This window comes from Astatotilapia calliptera, chromosome 14 (genome assembly GCF_964374335.1).
Source record: "Astatotilapia calliptera chromosome 14, fAstCal68.1, whole genome shotgun sequence".
Classification (NCBI taxonomy): domain Eukaryota; kingdom Metazoa; phylum Chordata; class Actinopteri; order Cichliformes; family Cichlidae; genus Astatotilapia; species Astatotilapia calliptera.
In genome coordinates this window covers 8048524-8065324 of record NC_137435.1, presented here as the reverse complement: position 1 = coordinate 8065324, position 16801 = coordinate 8048524, and the positions used below count along the sequence as shown (strand labels likewise).

Genomic DNA, 16801 nt, shown 5'->3' with positions numbered 1-16801 from the left:
TTTTGTAGATATTTTTCCCTTTCCTGCTTCATAGGCGTATCTTTTTTCCTTCAGTGCCCAAAGAGATACTGCTTCTTTAAATCTCCTAGCCATTCACCTTTAAATATGATACACAGTGTTTCACAAAACATCCACAGATTTCTCTTTTGATTCTTTGGATGGCAGCAACATCTAAGCAGTTACTACTGAAAATGTTGCATTGGTATTAACCACCTAGGAAATCGGTATTTTAATTAATAGTTTCTTATAATGGATCTATTCTTTAATTTTGTGGGATTTTGAATATGGGGCTTTAGTAAGTGAATGAATATATTCTCTTTAGACTGTTTAGCCTGTCCTTTTTTACTCAGTAGGATTCAAATCCAAAAATATGTGAAGGATAATTATCTTTGAGGACAGTGTAACAAGAAAGAGGGGCAAGGTGAAAAATATCCCAGATAATTATCTGAAGGACAGCACTGTGGTCTGAGGGAAAGGACGGTGATAAAGTGTTGCTTTATGTCTCTCAAATGGACTTTATAATTCAGGTGAACTTTAGATCTGCCCTTCATCACCCACACGGTGCATTGAATCATAGTCTTGCTTCTTTGATGGCTGATCATTGGATTGAATTCATTCAATCCAATTCTGTTTGAACAGCTGAGCAGCTTACAGCTGTGGGTAATGAAACAATGGTTTGAAGATATTGTACTCATCATCTTTAATATTTCCTCCATGAAGTAGCTTATATCAATGAATATTTTTTTAAAAAAATGCTTGCTCCTTATAATTTGCTGTTTTTATTAAACAAAGCTGCTCAGAGCATTCATTTTGAAGATTTATTACTACTGTCCTAACTTTCTCATACTAATGCCACCTGGGCAATGCACTGTTGTTACAATATATTGCAGCGGTATTTCATGCCCTGCTTTTTTTCTTTTTAAATTTAAACACTACATATTACATCTTATGCAGGTTTATGGTTCCCTGATGGACTTAAACATTCACCTTCACTGACAATGGATTTCAAATTGTTCCCACGACCGAACATTTGATGGCTTTCAATATACTATAAGCTTCTCCTAGAAATTAAATTGGCAAGACATCAAGGTTTGTTTTTTTTGTTACAAAAGGTGTATTCCACTTATAATGTCAAACATAAAAAATTAAATGAAGCTTAAATTTCATGACATAATTTCTCTTAAAATATATTACAGTGAAAGAAGGTCATCAATACAGGTTTTCTTTGTCATTTTTGTTCCTTGGCCTGTGTTTTTGTATTCTCTTTCAAGAACATGAAATGTAAATGTATTGCGCTGTAGACTGTATTTCACTTTGATGTCCTCCATGATCCTGTCCATATATCATACAGCGCCTAAATCCTGAATTGAGAAACCTGTAAGCTAATTTTTAATTTTTATTGCCCCACAGCTGCTTCATGCCAGCCGTCCATCAATTATGAAGCAGCACAAATTAGATGAGTCACAGCATCTGATACGGTCTGATACCACAAACGCCTACAGCAAGGCCCTTCATATAGAATCAGCAAATACCTCGCAAATCAAACGTTTAATGTGATGTAAAATAGCTCTGTCAGAGAAAAACAAACTTTTACAGTTTGGTCCTCTGGTGGCCAACAAACTTTGTATTTAAAGCATGTTTTTAGTTTTATTGGAGAAACACTATTCTGTGGAAGCAGATGAAATCACCACCAAGAGGCTGAACTTCATCGGTTTTCTGATTTACCTTTAAATTCTGTAATGCAAAGTTAACAGCTTGTCATAAAGAGATAGCTCTTCCATGCTGCATATAGTCCCCCAACCATTTATCAGTATAGGCTCTACTGAGAGTTTGTCAGGGCTTCTTTCCAGACTAAATGAGACATCATTATATGTGCCAAAATAAGGGAAAATGTCCATCACATTTCCCCAAACAGCTTGTGCAGCATAATCCAGAAGCTGTAAACAAACTGTCGGACCATAATTCGTAACTGTCTTTATTTTCCTCCTGAGGAGGATCAGCTATTTGCTAATAGGTGCAACCAGAGCAATACCAAAGAGGGGGAAGCATATCAGAAGGTAATGAAACAAATAATTTGTGGTTCTATGGTAAACGCAGAAGATGCTGTTTGGGGGATTCTGCTGATCATTAAAGCACAGCAGAGGTGTGTGCTCAACTTCCAACTCCTGAGCTACAAATGACACTTTCTTTCCTTGCACAATTTACACATTTACACACCAGTTCATTCATTGCCATCTGATATGGAAGTTAATTAGCAGACTCTCACATGGATGCTTAAGCTGGTGTGATGCTCTGTAGACTGATTTCAAAACGCTGTACTGGCAGGATCTTATATTTAGACTTTTATAGCTTATGTACATGAGTGTAAACAAGTAAAAATGATGGATTGCATTGTTTTTTATAAAGAATCTGACATCCGGTGGAATATCTCACAACTAACAAGGTTAATTAGAAACATGGCTGGGTGTAAAAATCATACAGACGTCAAGTCTTTTAGAAGTAAAGCTAGGAGGGGGGGTGCTTCACCAGCCTGTGAATTCAGCGTAAGGAACAATGCAACAATGTGACTGTAATATTATCAAGTAGAAATGGGAAAATGGCAAATAATTCCTTATCTGTGGCACATAATATCATTAAAGGATTAAGAGAATCTGAAAAAAAAAATCTCTGCAGGCGAATGCCAAAAACGCTCAAATAAATAAATAAATAATAATAAAAATCTTCACAGCTTCATATCCTGAGGCAGCACTACACTGAAGACTGACAGCTGCGCAGTGGAAGCTATCCAATATCTACTGTCAATATTAATTGTATTTGGAATTACTGCCTCAAAGCAAAGAAGGTCCTGGGTTTGAATCCATCTTGCTGGGGTCTTTCTGTCTGGACTTTGCATGTTTTCCTCTCGTCTGTGATTCTGGCTTCCTTCTACAGCTCAAACACACGCAAAGTGGAGAGGTCCCATTCAGCTTGCTACCACCTGGTACTGGGATGCAGTGACATAATGATAAATCACTATTGCCAAACGATTCCACCATTTTCAGCAACAGGTTTGCTTATTTCAGCAAGGCAATGCCAAATTACATTCTCCACATATAACAGCAGCATGTCTCTGTGGTGAAAGACTTCAAGTCTCAGCTGGCCTGCCTGCAGTCCAGACCCGTCACCCACTGTGATCATTTGATGCATAATGAAACAAAAAGATATGACACAAGCATGCCCTTGAACTGTTGAGAAACTGAAATAGGAAGAATAGGAAAAGATTTCACTTTCAAAACTAGAACACAACTGGCCACCGCAGCTCAGAGCCTTACTGCATGTTGTCAAAAGGAGGGATGATGTAACATAGTAGTAAACAGGCCCCTGTCCTCCCCAAATACCTACCTACCTTCAAATAAGCGTTTTCGTTAAAAAAAAAAAAAAAAAAAAAAGAGGGGGGGGGGGGGGGGCAAAGTCATGATTATTAACATTTAATGTGTTTTTGTAGTCATTTCGTTGGTTGGTTGCCAGTTTTTTTGTATTGCATTTGCTAAGAAATGAAAAACAGGATCATTTATGGTGGACTTCCTTGCTTGAGGGGTTAAACTCAAAAACTTCAGTTACCTGATCAGAACTATTATATCAAACCAGTCGTTTCATTATGATGAATAGTGACAGTCCGTTTCATTTCCATTAATTCATTGCGGACCTCTTCTTCCATGTCATTACCCTGCACGCACACACATGTGTTTTACTTCAGCTTAATATGCTTGTGATTCACAAGTAAAGCTGTCTGCCTCACTATCAGTACCTAACTGGGTCCCAGCACTTTATTTGATTAATTAATTAATTAATATTTCCATGGAAGTGTATATGATGTCGAGGAAACAAGTGTTGGTATTCAAAGAGTTATTATTACATGGCTGTTCAGCTATTAACATCACTTTTTATTAGTTAAAAATATTTTTTCTCAAATACAAATATAATATAGAATCATAATACCATATAATACAACTTTAAGCAAATGCATAGTGTTACATTTAAAAAAAACTACTGCTAAATTTGTTACAATGCTTTTACAATATCACTGCACGACATATGAAACTATTAGTCTGTTTTCGAGGTTGTGTTCTGCCATCTAGCGGTCACGCTGGGTAGCACAGTGGCGCCTCGCCCTACGTCATATAATAATAAGGAAGTAGTGGCCAGATAAACCGCACTAGTCTAGGTGGAGGTTATTTTTGGGACGGTATTCTTCTGTATGTATTGTAAAAAAAATCCCTGTACGATCACACGCGGCTTAAAAAAAGCAGTGATGTGAAGGGTCGGCTCCATCGGCTCATCCCGCTGTAGTTATTTTCCCCAGTGTGCTCTTTCTCTTTCCCTCTTTGTCTTTTATGTGGAGAAGATCGATGGAGAAATACTCACTTGTTAAAGTGATCGGTGAAGGCTCGTTTGGCCGGGCCGTGTTAGTGCGGTGTAAAAGCAGTCAGGAAAAATATGTGGTGAAGGAGATTCAGCTGCCAAAGGTATGTGCAAGGAAAGGAGGGAATGTCCTCACCTGTTTGGAGCAAACGAATCAGTCTGATTCAAATCTTCCCCCGAAACTGTGATGATTATAAAACATTCAAGTAAAATAAGACTTGTTGGAATTCCAGGCGTGATGTTGCAGCCTGGGGTCGGATATGGAAATTTTTTATTTTATTTGAGTTTAGTTTCGTTTTTTGCGCCTTGCTGATAACCTGCCAGATTGCTGCTTACACTGAGACATGGAAGCTGTTTGTTGTCAGCCTGCCTTTGTTTGTTTGTTTTGTTTCGCGCTGTATGGAATACAATCATGTTTGCATTTGCATTTTTATAGAATCAGTCCAAACTGGAGAATTCGAGGAGGGAAGCCATCCTGCTGTCCAGAATGAAACATCCTAATATTGTGGCTTTCAGGGAGGCATTCGAGGGTAATCGTACACACGAATATCACTCGCTTTAAAAGTCATTGCAAACCTTTTATGAGCATACAGTTACGATTGTTTGGATTTCAAAATAGCATGTGTGATTGTGTTTGTTTAGCTGATGAACTCCTGTGGATTGTTATGGAGTACTGCAGCGGAGGAGATCTGCTCCAGAGGATTAAGCAACAGAAGTCAAACCAGTTCAGTGTTGATAATGTACGTCCTGACTTCCTGCACTCATGATCACAATTACCCTTCCCTACTTGTGTTTCATTGGGTTTTTAAATTCTTTTTTCAGATCTTGAAGTGGTTCGCTGAAATGTGCGCAGGTGCAAAGCATATCCATGATCAGCGAGTTCTGCACAGAGATCTGAAATCCAAGGTACAGTCACGTCTAGGTTTTCTAGCTTATGCATTTTACTTTGTTCAGGGTACATTAATGAATGTGTCTTCTGGTTCATTCAGGTCAAACCTGCCTTCAACATAGAGAGAAGAATCAGATTTCCTATGTTTGTTCTCTCAGTTCTCTGTTTGAACACTCATGTCACTCGGTAGCATTTACTGAACAAATTCAGCTCTGTAATTCCAGATTTCAGCTAAATTACATCTTAAAAAAAGGTATCCATGATCAGCATATTTTAGCCCAGTGTGTAAAAAATATGCAACAGACCTATAGACAGTGACTGTGCTTAGGAGTCACTGCACCTAGTCCTCCGATTACCACTTGGACCACTGTTACCTTCACCCTTCTCATCTTCTTGAGCTCTTCTCTGACCCCGTGCTACTTCTCTAGCTTCTTGTGTTCCTTCTTCCTGATGTTACTGCCATTTTGTCCGTCTGTATCTGGAAGTCCCACAGGATCTTAGCTCGCCCTAGGGGGCGTGTCTGATTTTGACCTCGGAACTTCCAGGCCATATTCGGCACAGATGTTTCTGTATACTATTCAATTTCAATTCAATTTTATTTATATAGCGCCAAATCACAACAAAAGTCGCCTCAAGGCGCTTCATAGATACAGAGAAAAACCCAACAATCATATGACCCCCTATGAGCAAGCACTTTGGCGACAGTGGGAAGGAAAAACTCCCTTTTAACAGGAAGAAACCTCCGGCAGAACCAGGCTCAGGGAGGGGCGGCCATCTGCTGCGACCGGTTGGGGTGAGAGAAGGAAGACAGGATAAAAGACATGCTGTGGAAGAGAGACAGAGGTTAATAACAGATATGATTCAATGCAGAGAGGTCTATTAATCAGTGTTGGGTAAGTTACTTTAAAATAGTAACTTAGTTACATTACTAGTTACTTCTCTCAAAAGTAACTCAGTTACTTCAAGTTACTCGTTACTTTCAAAGTAACTAGTTACTAGGGAAAGTAACTTTGGTTTTACTCAGAATTCTCTTGTTAATGTGTTTCTTCCATAACTTTGCCAGTCTTCTAGCTTGCTTACTTGCCATAAGTGCACTGTGCCACCTACCAATAGAAAGGATATGATAACGTGCATATTTCCACGAGAGAAATCCCACGCCTGGACCGTCATTGACTGCTGCCATGATTCTAGCCTACGTCACAGAGTCATGTGCGCCTTTTACATCCAACACAAAAACTGCAGTCGTGGTGCTTTCGATTGTACTCAGAACTCAGAAATTCTGCCTTCTGAATAGGAAGATGTAGGCAACACCAGACTGCAGATGAGCTGCATACAGGGCTGGACTGGGAAAGAAAATTGGCCCGGGCATTTTGACTAGAAACTGGCCCACCATTATAGGAAAAATCATAAAGCCTTTGAATGAAAACAAACACTGTTGTGACAGTGATGTTCACTGTTTTGATGGTATATATGCATCAATCTATCAATCGTTTGTTGTAAGATTCAGATAATTATTTTTTAAAAGCTAGACATTTTAAATGAGAATAAGAAAGAAAAGTATTTCTTTGTGCCCCCCATTCCCTGTTAATGCCCTACATGCCCCCTTGGCCACACTTTGCTAGATCCGCACCTGCACAGTTACCAGCTGTCAGCTACCTAAAAAAGGATCCTGGGGTTATTTGTCTCTCAGAAACAGTTCATAACTTCCCTTCAACTCATTCATGTCACCTAAAAGGTAAACCTGTTTCTCCATCACCTGCTCAGCTCTGATGCTTCAGTAAGGACATCTCCTGGTTTCATCTTCATGTTTCCCTCTCACCAGATAACCAAAACATATCATGACCAGCAGCTTTTTTTTACAGCTGTGGCTCCAGCAAACATCAGCTGATACTAGAAATTAATATTAAATAAATTCTAACAACAGCTGATCAAGCTTAAACGTGCTGCTGTTGTTTAGCGCGACATCCGCTGGTTTCCTCTTTCGGCGCAAAGTGGGCGATAAACAAACAAGAGAGCCGATCAGCTGATCATTGATCAGTTTCATGATTGAAGTAGAAACGGGAGAGGGAGGGGGGAGAATGAGAGAAGAAGAGGCAGCTGTGCAGCGTAAAGACACAGAATAACTCCAGCTTTGTGCCTTTTTCATTGTAGCTGAATTACGGGACAAACTGTTCCTTTTCACCTCAATAAGAAACGCGTAATATTTTCTCTGAATACCAGACGGGACGGTTGGCAACTCTAATAACTTATGAACAAAATAAGGTTCAACATCATTAACTTCATAGCACCACCCAGCTGTGTAGAAACTCCGTCATGCTAGCTAGCACGCAGTACGGAAAAAGTCAGAATAACGAAAATAAACTCCACCTAAGCTTGGTTTATATCTGACCCAGAGAGACTGCAGGTCATAACTTCTTACCTGAAGTTCAGTTCACACTTGGACCGGCGGCCGCCTCGGGTCTCTTTTCCTTCTGCGTCCCTTTTCCTTCATCCACCTGCTGGCCTCCACCACTTGCTAATGTTACTGAATCTGTGGAAACTCCGCGATGCCACCACACGAAGTAACGAGTAACGACCCTATCTAAATCCCAGTAACGAGTAACGCGTTCCTGATTTTGGCATAATAACTAGTTACCGTGCTCGTTACCACAATAATAACGTAGTTACTGTAACGCGTTACTTAATAACGCGTTAGTCCCAACACTGCTATTAATACATAGTGACTGAGAAAGGTGACTGGAAAGGAAAAACTCAATGCATCATGGGAATCCCCCGGCAGCCTACATCTATTGCAGCAGGCTACTAGCATCTTGCACCCTGCTGTTATGTGCTGGATTGTCTCAGAGGCATCTTTACACAGCCTGCACCTGGGGTCTTGCCTGGTGTGATAGACCCCAGCCTCTATGGATCTTGTGCTCAGAGCTTGTTCCTGTGCTGCCATGATTAGTGCCTCTGTGCTGCTTTCAGTCCAGCTTTGTTCAGCCACTTGTAGGACTTCTCGATGTCAGCCACTTCCTCTATCTGCCTCTGGTACATACCGTGCAGGGGCCTATCCTTCCATGGTGGTTCCTCTTCTTCCTCCTTTTCTTGGGTTTCTGCTGCCTGGTATTCACTGAGCACGTGGTGAGTTGGGGCCATCTTCCTGATGTATTTGTGGATGTTCATTGTCTCATCCTGGATTGTGGTACTGACACTCACCATTCCCCGGCCTCCTTCCTTCCGCTTAGCGTATAGCCTCAGGGTGCTGGACTTGGGGTGAATCCTCCATGCATGGTGGGGAGCTTCCTGGTTTTGATGTCAGTGGCTTCTATCTTCTCCTTTGGCCAGGTTATTATCCCAGCAAGGTACCTGCTCACGGGCGGAGCGTAGGTGTTGATAGCCCGGATCTTGTTCTTATTGTTCAGCTGATTTCTCAGGACTTGCCTGACTCTCTGCGGGTACTTCATGGTTGCAGCTTTCCTAGCAGCCTCTTCATGGATAAACATTTGCCTGTGGGATCCCCAGATACTTGTAGCTGTCCTCTATGTCTGCAGTGTTGCCATCTGGTAGTGTGATTCCCTCAATTCTGACTACCTTCCCAGTCTTTGTTACCATCTGAGTACACTTCTCCAGCCCGAATGACATTCCAATGTCATTGCTGTATATCCCGGTGGTGTGGATCAGTGAATTTCATGTCAGGCAAGCACAATTGAATCCAAATCGGAATCATTTTGCTTGGTTGTGTGTTGAATGAAATGAACAAAAATGAAACTGCTGATCCAGATCAGAAACATTACAACCCATCTATGTGATATAATCTCATTTTGCCATAATTGGCTGTACTTATAGCTTGTGTCATGTTAAATCATCACTTATCTTTCATCCTCACCCAGAACATTTTCCTGACCGATAATGGGACAGTCAAGCTTGGAGACTTTGGCTCAGCCTGTATTTTGAACAGGTAAAGAACCTGATGCTGTTCAGCTTTTTAAAGTTAATGTTGAGTTTGTCGATTTTAAATTTGATTGTAAATTTGTTCCAGCTCGAAGGCTTACGCTCATGCATATGTTGGAACTCCGTATTATGTGGCACCAGAAATCTGGGACAATAAGCCGTACAACAATAAGAGGTATGCTACTGTGAGCGTTCGGCTGGATCCTCCGGTTTATATTAAACAATATAAAGATGAAATTATGTTTCTTCTCCATAGATCAGTGTCTGTGCTTAGAAAATGTGTGCCATTGTAACAAGAAATGTTAAAAGCAGAAATGTAAATATACACTCACCAACCACTTCATTAGGTACAGCTTGCTATGACTGGGTTAAAACCCCTTTTACCCTCAGAACTGCTTTAATTCAAAAGGAGGGTGGAGGGTTTCTCAAAGTTTTTGTCCATATTAACATTATAGCAACACAGTTGCTGCAGATTTGCCAACTGAACACCTGTGCTGCAAATCTCCTGCTCAGCATGCTGCTGAACAGGAGATTAGCATGTTTTCATGCTGCTCATGCCAGATTCAGATCATGCCATCCAAATGTGGCAGCAGAAATTGAGACTTGTAAGACCGCACAATATTTTCCTAATCTATGTTGTTCAATTTTGGTGTGAATTGTGGCCTCGGTTTCCTGTTTTTTGCTGACAAGAGTGGCACTCGGTGTATTTATTCTCCTGCTGTGGCGCAGCATTTTCATGTTCAACATTTTGCACGTTCAGAGATCCTGTTCAGCATACTTTGGTTGTAGTAAGTGATTATTTGATTTACTGTTGCCTTCCTATCAGCTCAAAGCAGTCTGGCCATTCTCCTCTGACCTCTGGCATCAATAAGTCATTCTGACCCAAGGAAATTATGCTTGCTAGATATTTTCTCTTTTTTCTGACTATTCTCTGTAAACCCAGAGGTAGTTGTGTCAGAAAAATCCCAGCAGATCAGCAGTTTTTAAAATATACAGTATAGTCTGTCTGGCGCTAACGTGCCACATTTACATTTAAATCTCCTTTCTTCCCCATTTTGATTCCCGTTTTCAGCAGGCCGTCATGTACCCACTAAAATAGCCGGTGAGTGTATGAATTGACTAAAATGTGCTAACAAGAGTTTCTGGGCATGTTTTCTACATGAATAAAATTTGTGAATACGGATTAATAGTAACTAGATCGATGAGAAAAGAAACAGGAACCTATGCTAGAATAGTCTACAGTTGTGTGCAAAAATTGTTGGCAGTGCTGTCACTGCCCATACTAAATTTTTATTTGTTTGCCAATAAAAATGTTTTGAATCTCACAGAACCCTTGTGTTATTCACAATATCAAAAAAAAACATGTAAAAATAATCTAAAGAAAATCTGAAAAATCAACTTTGTGCCATGACTGTACATACAAATAATACATCTGTTTAACCAACTGTGTGGTTTTTATTTTTAAAAAGGGACATGCCAGAACCAAATCTGGTCAAACTATGGTGACAGTAGAGCACCTGCAGAGTGTGTGTACATATTTGTGCGTATATGCGGAATTACTGTATGTGATAATTATAGTTCATTGGAATGCCTACAGTAGTTATTGAAAGTATGTGTGAAGTCTGCACTACAAAAATATCCAGAGATCTTAAAGGACTTGGATCACCAAGTGCTAGCCCTCGAGTGGCCCTCGAGTCTGCCGCTGCACATTTCATTCAGCCACACTTCATGTCGTGTTACGATAGAGCAGGGCAGAATGATACCAAGGGATCATCTCTTTTCAAACCCAACTCTTCTGTTCTTGCCATCATAGCCGACTGAACATTCCTAACACTGACGTATACAGCTAGCATCAAGCACTGTAACACTCACTTGAGTAATACATGAATAACAACTATGTACCAGAACAAAAAGTGACTGAATAAAATGAAGAAATAGCAACATAAAACACTGTCATCCTCTGTAGAGAGACAGTGCAAAGACTAACTAAAAGTTAAGTCATATTCTGGCTTCTTAAAGTGGGACTAAGTCATTAAAACTTTGAGAACCCCCGGCTTAGAGTCTCTCTGCAGGCTTTTTTTCCCTGACAGCATACATTTACATGTTATTTTCAGTCTCTGATTTAGTTTGAGTTCTCTGACTAAAGGGGCTCAGCAGTGATTGTGTAACTCATGCATGGGTTAACCAGTTCTCTCTGACTCTGCCAGTACATGATGAAATGTCTGGTGTGAATGAATAACCATTTCTCCCTTTGTGTGTTCTGCAGTGATGTGTGGTCTCTAGGCTGCGTCCTGTACGAGCTCTGCACCCTGCGACACCCGGTACTCCCTCCTCCACACTTCATGCACAGCGTGGTTTGTTGTGTCTTCACGCTTTTCTCCTGTGTCCAGTTCCAGGCATCCAGCTGGAAGAGTCTGATTCTTAAGGTGTGCCGGGGTGCATACCCTCCCCTCCCCAGTCATCTTCCTTATGAGTTGCAGTACTTGGTCAAGCAGATGTTCAAGACAAACCCAAAAGACAGACCGTCCCTGCACACCATCCTGACCTCTCACAGGGTTTCTAAACTCTTGCGTACACACCTGCCCTCCCAGGGAAAATCAGTATGTTGAACCTGATTTTAGGGCTGCACATTCATCACAGTCACTTGCTGTTTTGACCTAATGGTAGCATGAGAATTTAAACTCTTACGCAACTTTGCCAGCTGTGGTAATCCAATGTGGACCCTTTGTTTGTTCAGATGGCCGCAGAGCTCGTGCTGTGCATTTGATTCAGGGCGGTGTTTTGAATCTTTTACAGGCCTCAGAGAGGGAGGAGCAGGCGAGGCATACAGGTCGATGGAACAGAGAGGAGGGAAAGAATGTGGCTCGTCTTCTGGGAGAGAAGAGTTTAATAAAAACATCAACATCTGAAGGTGGAGTCAAAGCTAACAATGTTATGTTGAAGAAAATGATCTACTGTTGCACTGCTGGCAGGGTTACATTACTGAATTTGTTCTTAAGACTGTATGGTTTGTCATCAAAATATGTCCTAAATAACCCTTTAAATCAGGTATGGACTTATCAAAAAGCTGCTTCGAAAGCAGAGACCCCGCCCCTCGAAAGCAGTGGTCTACTGAGCCATCAGACACCGTGCTGCAGGTGTTAGCTAATGCCAGTCTGGTTTCATCTGACAGCGTGACATCAACTGGCTGGACCTTCACAAGTTCTACTCATGAAGGTATGGTAGCAGCAGAATTTCATTTCCTGAAAGGTGCAAAAATAAGCGGCGGAGACTGAAATGCCAAACCAAAGCATTCTGTTGCAGGGGAGCCAGAGGACAGCAGGCAGAGAAGACGATGGGAAAGGAATCCTCCTGAGAGGCTTCTGAGTCTGCTGGAGAAGGCTCAGCTGAGCAAAGCCTCCAGCACCTTCATAATAAACAGAGGTCTGCTGATCTGTGAGCAGACTCTTATCTCAATATAAGCTGTAGATAGCCCAACTGAAATCTTTAATGTGTTCATCATTGTGGTGTTGTTCAGGTGAAGACCCTCTGTTGGGACCACTCTCCCATCCTCAGGGTGATGACACGGATGGGCCCGAACAAGAGCTGGTTATAGACGAGGACCGACTGCAGCCACGCTCTGATGATGAAGACACGTAAGTAACCCTGACATATTGTTGTTTAATATCCCAGCATTAATGCAGAGCATATTAGATGATGTTGTACAGCATCTGGACATAAAGGGAAATAGTTACAGCAGTGTTTTAATTGATTTTAATGTGAACAGGGTGAGAAAAAGACTGAAATGGGAAGGATACTGAATGAAAGTATAGTTCTTAAATTGTGTTGACTTTGTTGGTCCTCTCACTGCAGGGACTTTGAAGAGGAATCTCCATGTGACTGGATGGATGAAGCTGAGAAAATATTTTTGGAACACTAAGACCTTTTTTCCTTCTGAGCCTGTAAAAAAGGAAAGGTTAACTTTTAAATGCTGCAACAACACACTAAAATTTTAACTGTGTTTATTTTTCAGCTTGCTGTCAGAAAACCTTGTGCACATAAAGATGTTTAGAAGTTTTGTGTGCTCTGTTTAATAAGTTGTGTTCGCCTCAGGTTAGCAGTGATAAACATTCCTTGCAATTTGAGGCCACTGGGAAGCTTCTGTTTGGCTTGTTCGGAAAACAGGAAATATTAGAGTCAGAAAGGTTATGTCTCCATGCAGTCGCACCAATTTGAGCCCGCCTGCACCTTTTGAAGTCTGTTTCTTTTGCGATATCAAAAGCAGACTAAACATCTTGTTGCTGTTATATGGCTTTTATTCTTGTGACTAAACAAACCACATATCTGGTATTTTCAGCTGCTTTGTTGTTTTTTCATTTTCTAGTGAGTGCTTACAGGGCCCATCCTTCCTGCACTCTATTTGGTTTATGTACCACTAGGTGGAGTTGGAATCCCTTTGGGATCCCATTGTGTGGAATGGGAAACGCTATCGTGTGGTTCAGATCAGGGTAATTAAAGTTTGGTAAAATAAACTAAAAACTAAAATTAGATGTGAAAAAATGTGTTTAGGTAACAAAATAAGATTAAAAACCAGACTTATGGGAAAAGAAAAAAATAACTGAAATGGTTTTGTGAACTTAGAAGACTAACCAGAATAAAATAAAATATGGGAAAATATGTAGAAAATAGCTTTAGTTTCAGACTTTCTTTGTTTGGTAAAATTTGTTATCAGTTCCCCTGATGAGGCTTTGATGGACTTGTCTATTGAGATTTTGTATTCTTATAAGATGTCTGTCAACTGCTTTCATAAAGGGTTTTTTTTTTTTAATCCCCGTGCTGATTTTCCTCAGTTTACCTCTGACATATGCACTCCATACAATAATACTACTTATCTTAACACTGACCAAAAAAAAAGAAGCAATTTTCAAACAAAACAAAACCCGAACTGAAACGAGCAAACCCACTCTGGATACTAAATCTAAACTGAAGTGAAAACAAAAAGTCAAAAATGAAATAAAAATAAAAACGAATTAGAAAATACAAAATGATAACCATTGTTTCAGATGCGATTAAGCTTCTAATTAGCAGTGGCAGTGAAATAAATCAGTGAGTCCCCATGCTGCATAAAGACGTTATAAATACAAAGGAGCAAGTGGAACATGTTACTGTATTTGGTTTGCCAAATGAGAAGCCTGACGGAATAGGACCAGACAATAGAACAGCCACATGTTTGGCTACAGACAGACTTAACCCAAGCCTTGCCCATTACAGTTTGGGCTGAGCAGGATAGGGATACTACAGCCCGTTGAGTCAACAAAACCACAATGATTCACCAACAGTCACACCAGAGCTGGATTATCCAGCTGCTAAAGTTCTTTCAGTAACTTAGAACTCCTAGTGGCTGACATGAGCGCTCCATGGTATCTTTTACCAGATATCTGCCCACGATGTGTTTCACTGAGGAAGCTCAACCCTTATCACGAGGGCACAATGAATCCCCTCTCCAGTGCTCACAGTTCATCCCCCCCCCCCCCTGCTTTTTAGAAATAGAAAAAAAAGCACCTCCATAGCATAGATGTGCATGTTTGGAAAAGATACATGTAATGTGATGTATCATAGCAGAGCTGCAACTTCATCATGGTCTGTGTCCTGCAGATAGAAGGGTCTCCCACCACTGGCCATGATGAACCGGGAAGTGTCTTTATGTATTGGTCTTATAAACTGAGGGGTTGGAGGTGTATGAATTTGTCTAAAAGAGTTTATACTGGCTGTTTGAACTTCTGCCACCTCTGAGAATTTAGGATTAACAGTAATAGCTATAAATATAATATAAGTATTTCCTTATGAACATCCAATATGAGTACAAAGACTGAACTCAGACTGAAACTCAGAGGTTTGCAGCAAATGATCACTTGCTTAGTTTCAGTTTACTTCAGTTTACTGAAACTAAGGTGAGCAAACCTATGACTTCCAGTTAATCTCACATGAGTGATATCACAAAGACAGAGGTTGCACGAAGATCAGTGACTAACTAGAAATCAGTCAAGAGGGGAAGCAAAGTTGCAGGAATACTAAGGAGGTGAAGTAAATGTACCGCTCAGTAGTGCAGCAGTGGTAATGCACATAAAGTAAAATTTACAACCAGTGAATTACATGTACAATATTGCTTGGAAAAACATATCTGGAAAATTGAGCTTTGCTATAAGCAAACAAAACTTTCTTCAGTGGAAATAAAAAACATGTTTGGCAGGAACCTGGCCAGGCCTCACACAGGGAAATAATAGCCCAGTTAGTCAAGTATGGACGTGAGGGGAGCAATAATACAGGCATTCATTCAAGGTGTTGGATAGATCAGAGATTGCATCTTAAATCATGTCTTTTAAAAAAATATCCACAAAGATATCCACAAAAATATCCGAGCCTGATTATGATCAAGTGCAAGCTGCCAATACCACACAAGAGGTTTTAAGGAAGAAGAAAAAAGTGAAATTGGGCAAGTATCTTGCCTAACTTCCATACATATCAGATTATTATTATTCAGTATTTAAAAGAGGAAGGTAGACTAACACAGGCCCTGAAGCAAGAAATAATGTCTGGGGCAAAGGAGGAACAGCCTTCAAGAAATATGTGAAACACTGCAAAAGGATATAAACAATCCCGAAAAATGTTCACGTTTGAACAATGAAAAGAGCACCTACTTTTGCAGCAACGAGATATGATTCTCTACACTGCATTGAATCACTTGTAAGTTACTGCAGTCTCTTTTCTCATGCCATGTAAGTGTGTCCTCTACCTGCTGTATTCAAATTTCCTTATAAATTATTTCATTTTTTAAAAGTTTCTTGCCAGTATAATTTTTTATAATATTAAAACAAAAATTGCATTTAAAACCAGAGTTTCAAAGAAATCTAAACAATAAAGCATTGTTTGTTTGCAAGTGCCAGGTATACCTGATTTGTCCACCTCATTTAACTACTGGTGCAAAAGGAAATGAACATGAACAGAGGTTTCCTCTTGCAGGAAGGACGTATGTGCTGTCTCCAACAGACATGTCTGCTGTATAAATGTGCCAGAAAAAAAAAGAAATAAAAAAGCTGTTTAAATAAATTGTTCAAAACTCCTGCACTTAAGATTGGGTTTGTGAGGTCATTGTGAAAATAGTGTGTCTGCTGCTGTGACTCAGTGGTTTGACTAAAACATACACCGAGAAGGGCAACTATCTACAGTGATTTCCTATCACTTTTGTAACCTGCCACCTTGGTGCAGTGTGTTTGTGAACATTTGGTGACACCTTTTTTGTTGAAGTATGATCAAAACCACAAGGCCCTAGTTTGTTCCTTGCACGCAAGCTGAGCACCACATATGAAAACATCAGAAAATACCGAGGCGTGCATAGTGATGTAGCATTTCCTTGCTCTCATTCTAATGTACTCACTTTGAAACGTGCTGTTTCCGGTTTTTCATTATATGCTTGGATCTGTAGTGAAGCTGCACTTCTAGCTATTGTTCAGGCCCTAATCTGAGTTCCCTCACCGATTTTCTTCCTGCTCATCCGGGTGACCTGATAGCAAACAATCCAGAAGCACGTATGTCTGTGTA

The 16801-nt window shown here is 40.4% G+C and overlaps 1 protein-coding gene across 3 annotated transcripts; it reads left to right on the top strand.

Annotated features, from left to right (window-relative positions):
- Positions 1–3977: 3977 nt before the first annotated feature.
- On the top strand, positions 3978–16332 carry nek3 (NIMA related kinase 3). 3 transcript variants are annotated; one of them, XM_080288641.1, is made up of 13 exons: positions 3978–4505; positions 4838–4931; positions 5044–5141; positions 5224–5307; positions 9163–9230; positions 9312–9398; positions 11490–11544; positions 11614–11649; positions 12020–12134; positions 12272–12439; positions 12527–12658; positions 12741–12858; positions 13076–16332. In XM_080288641.1, the coding sequence occupies exons 1-13, from the start codon at positions 4374–4376 to the stop codon at positions 13140–13142; spliced, it is 1254 nt and encodes a 417-aa protein (XP_080144767.1). In that variant the 5' UTR covers positions 3978–4373; the 3' UTR covers positions 13143–16332. The 3 variants fall into 3 exon arrangements, with proteins under 3 accessions (XP_080144767.1, XP_080144766.1, XP_026048881.2); XM_080288640.1 differs by having other exon boundaries at positions 4013–4505; positions 11614–11823; XM_026193096.2 differs by having other exon boundaries at positions 4123–4505; positions 11614–11823; positions 12527–12646.
- Positions 16333–16801: the final 469 nt, after the last annotated feature.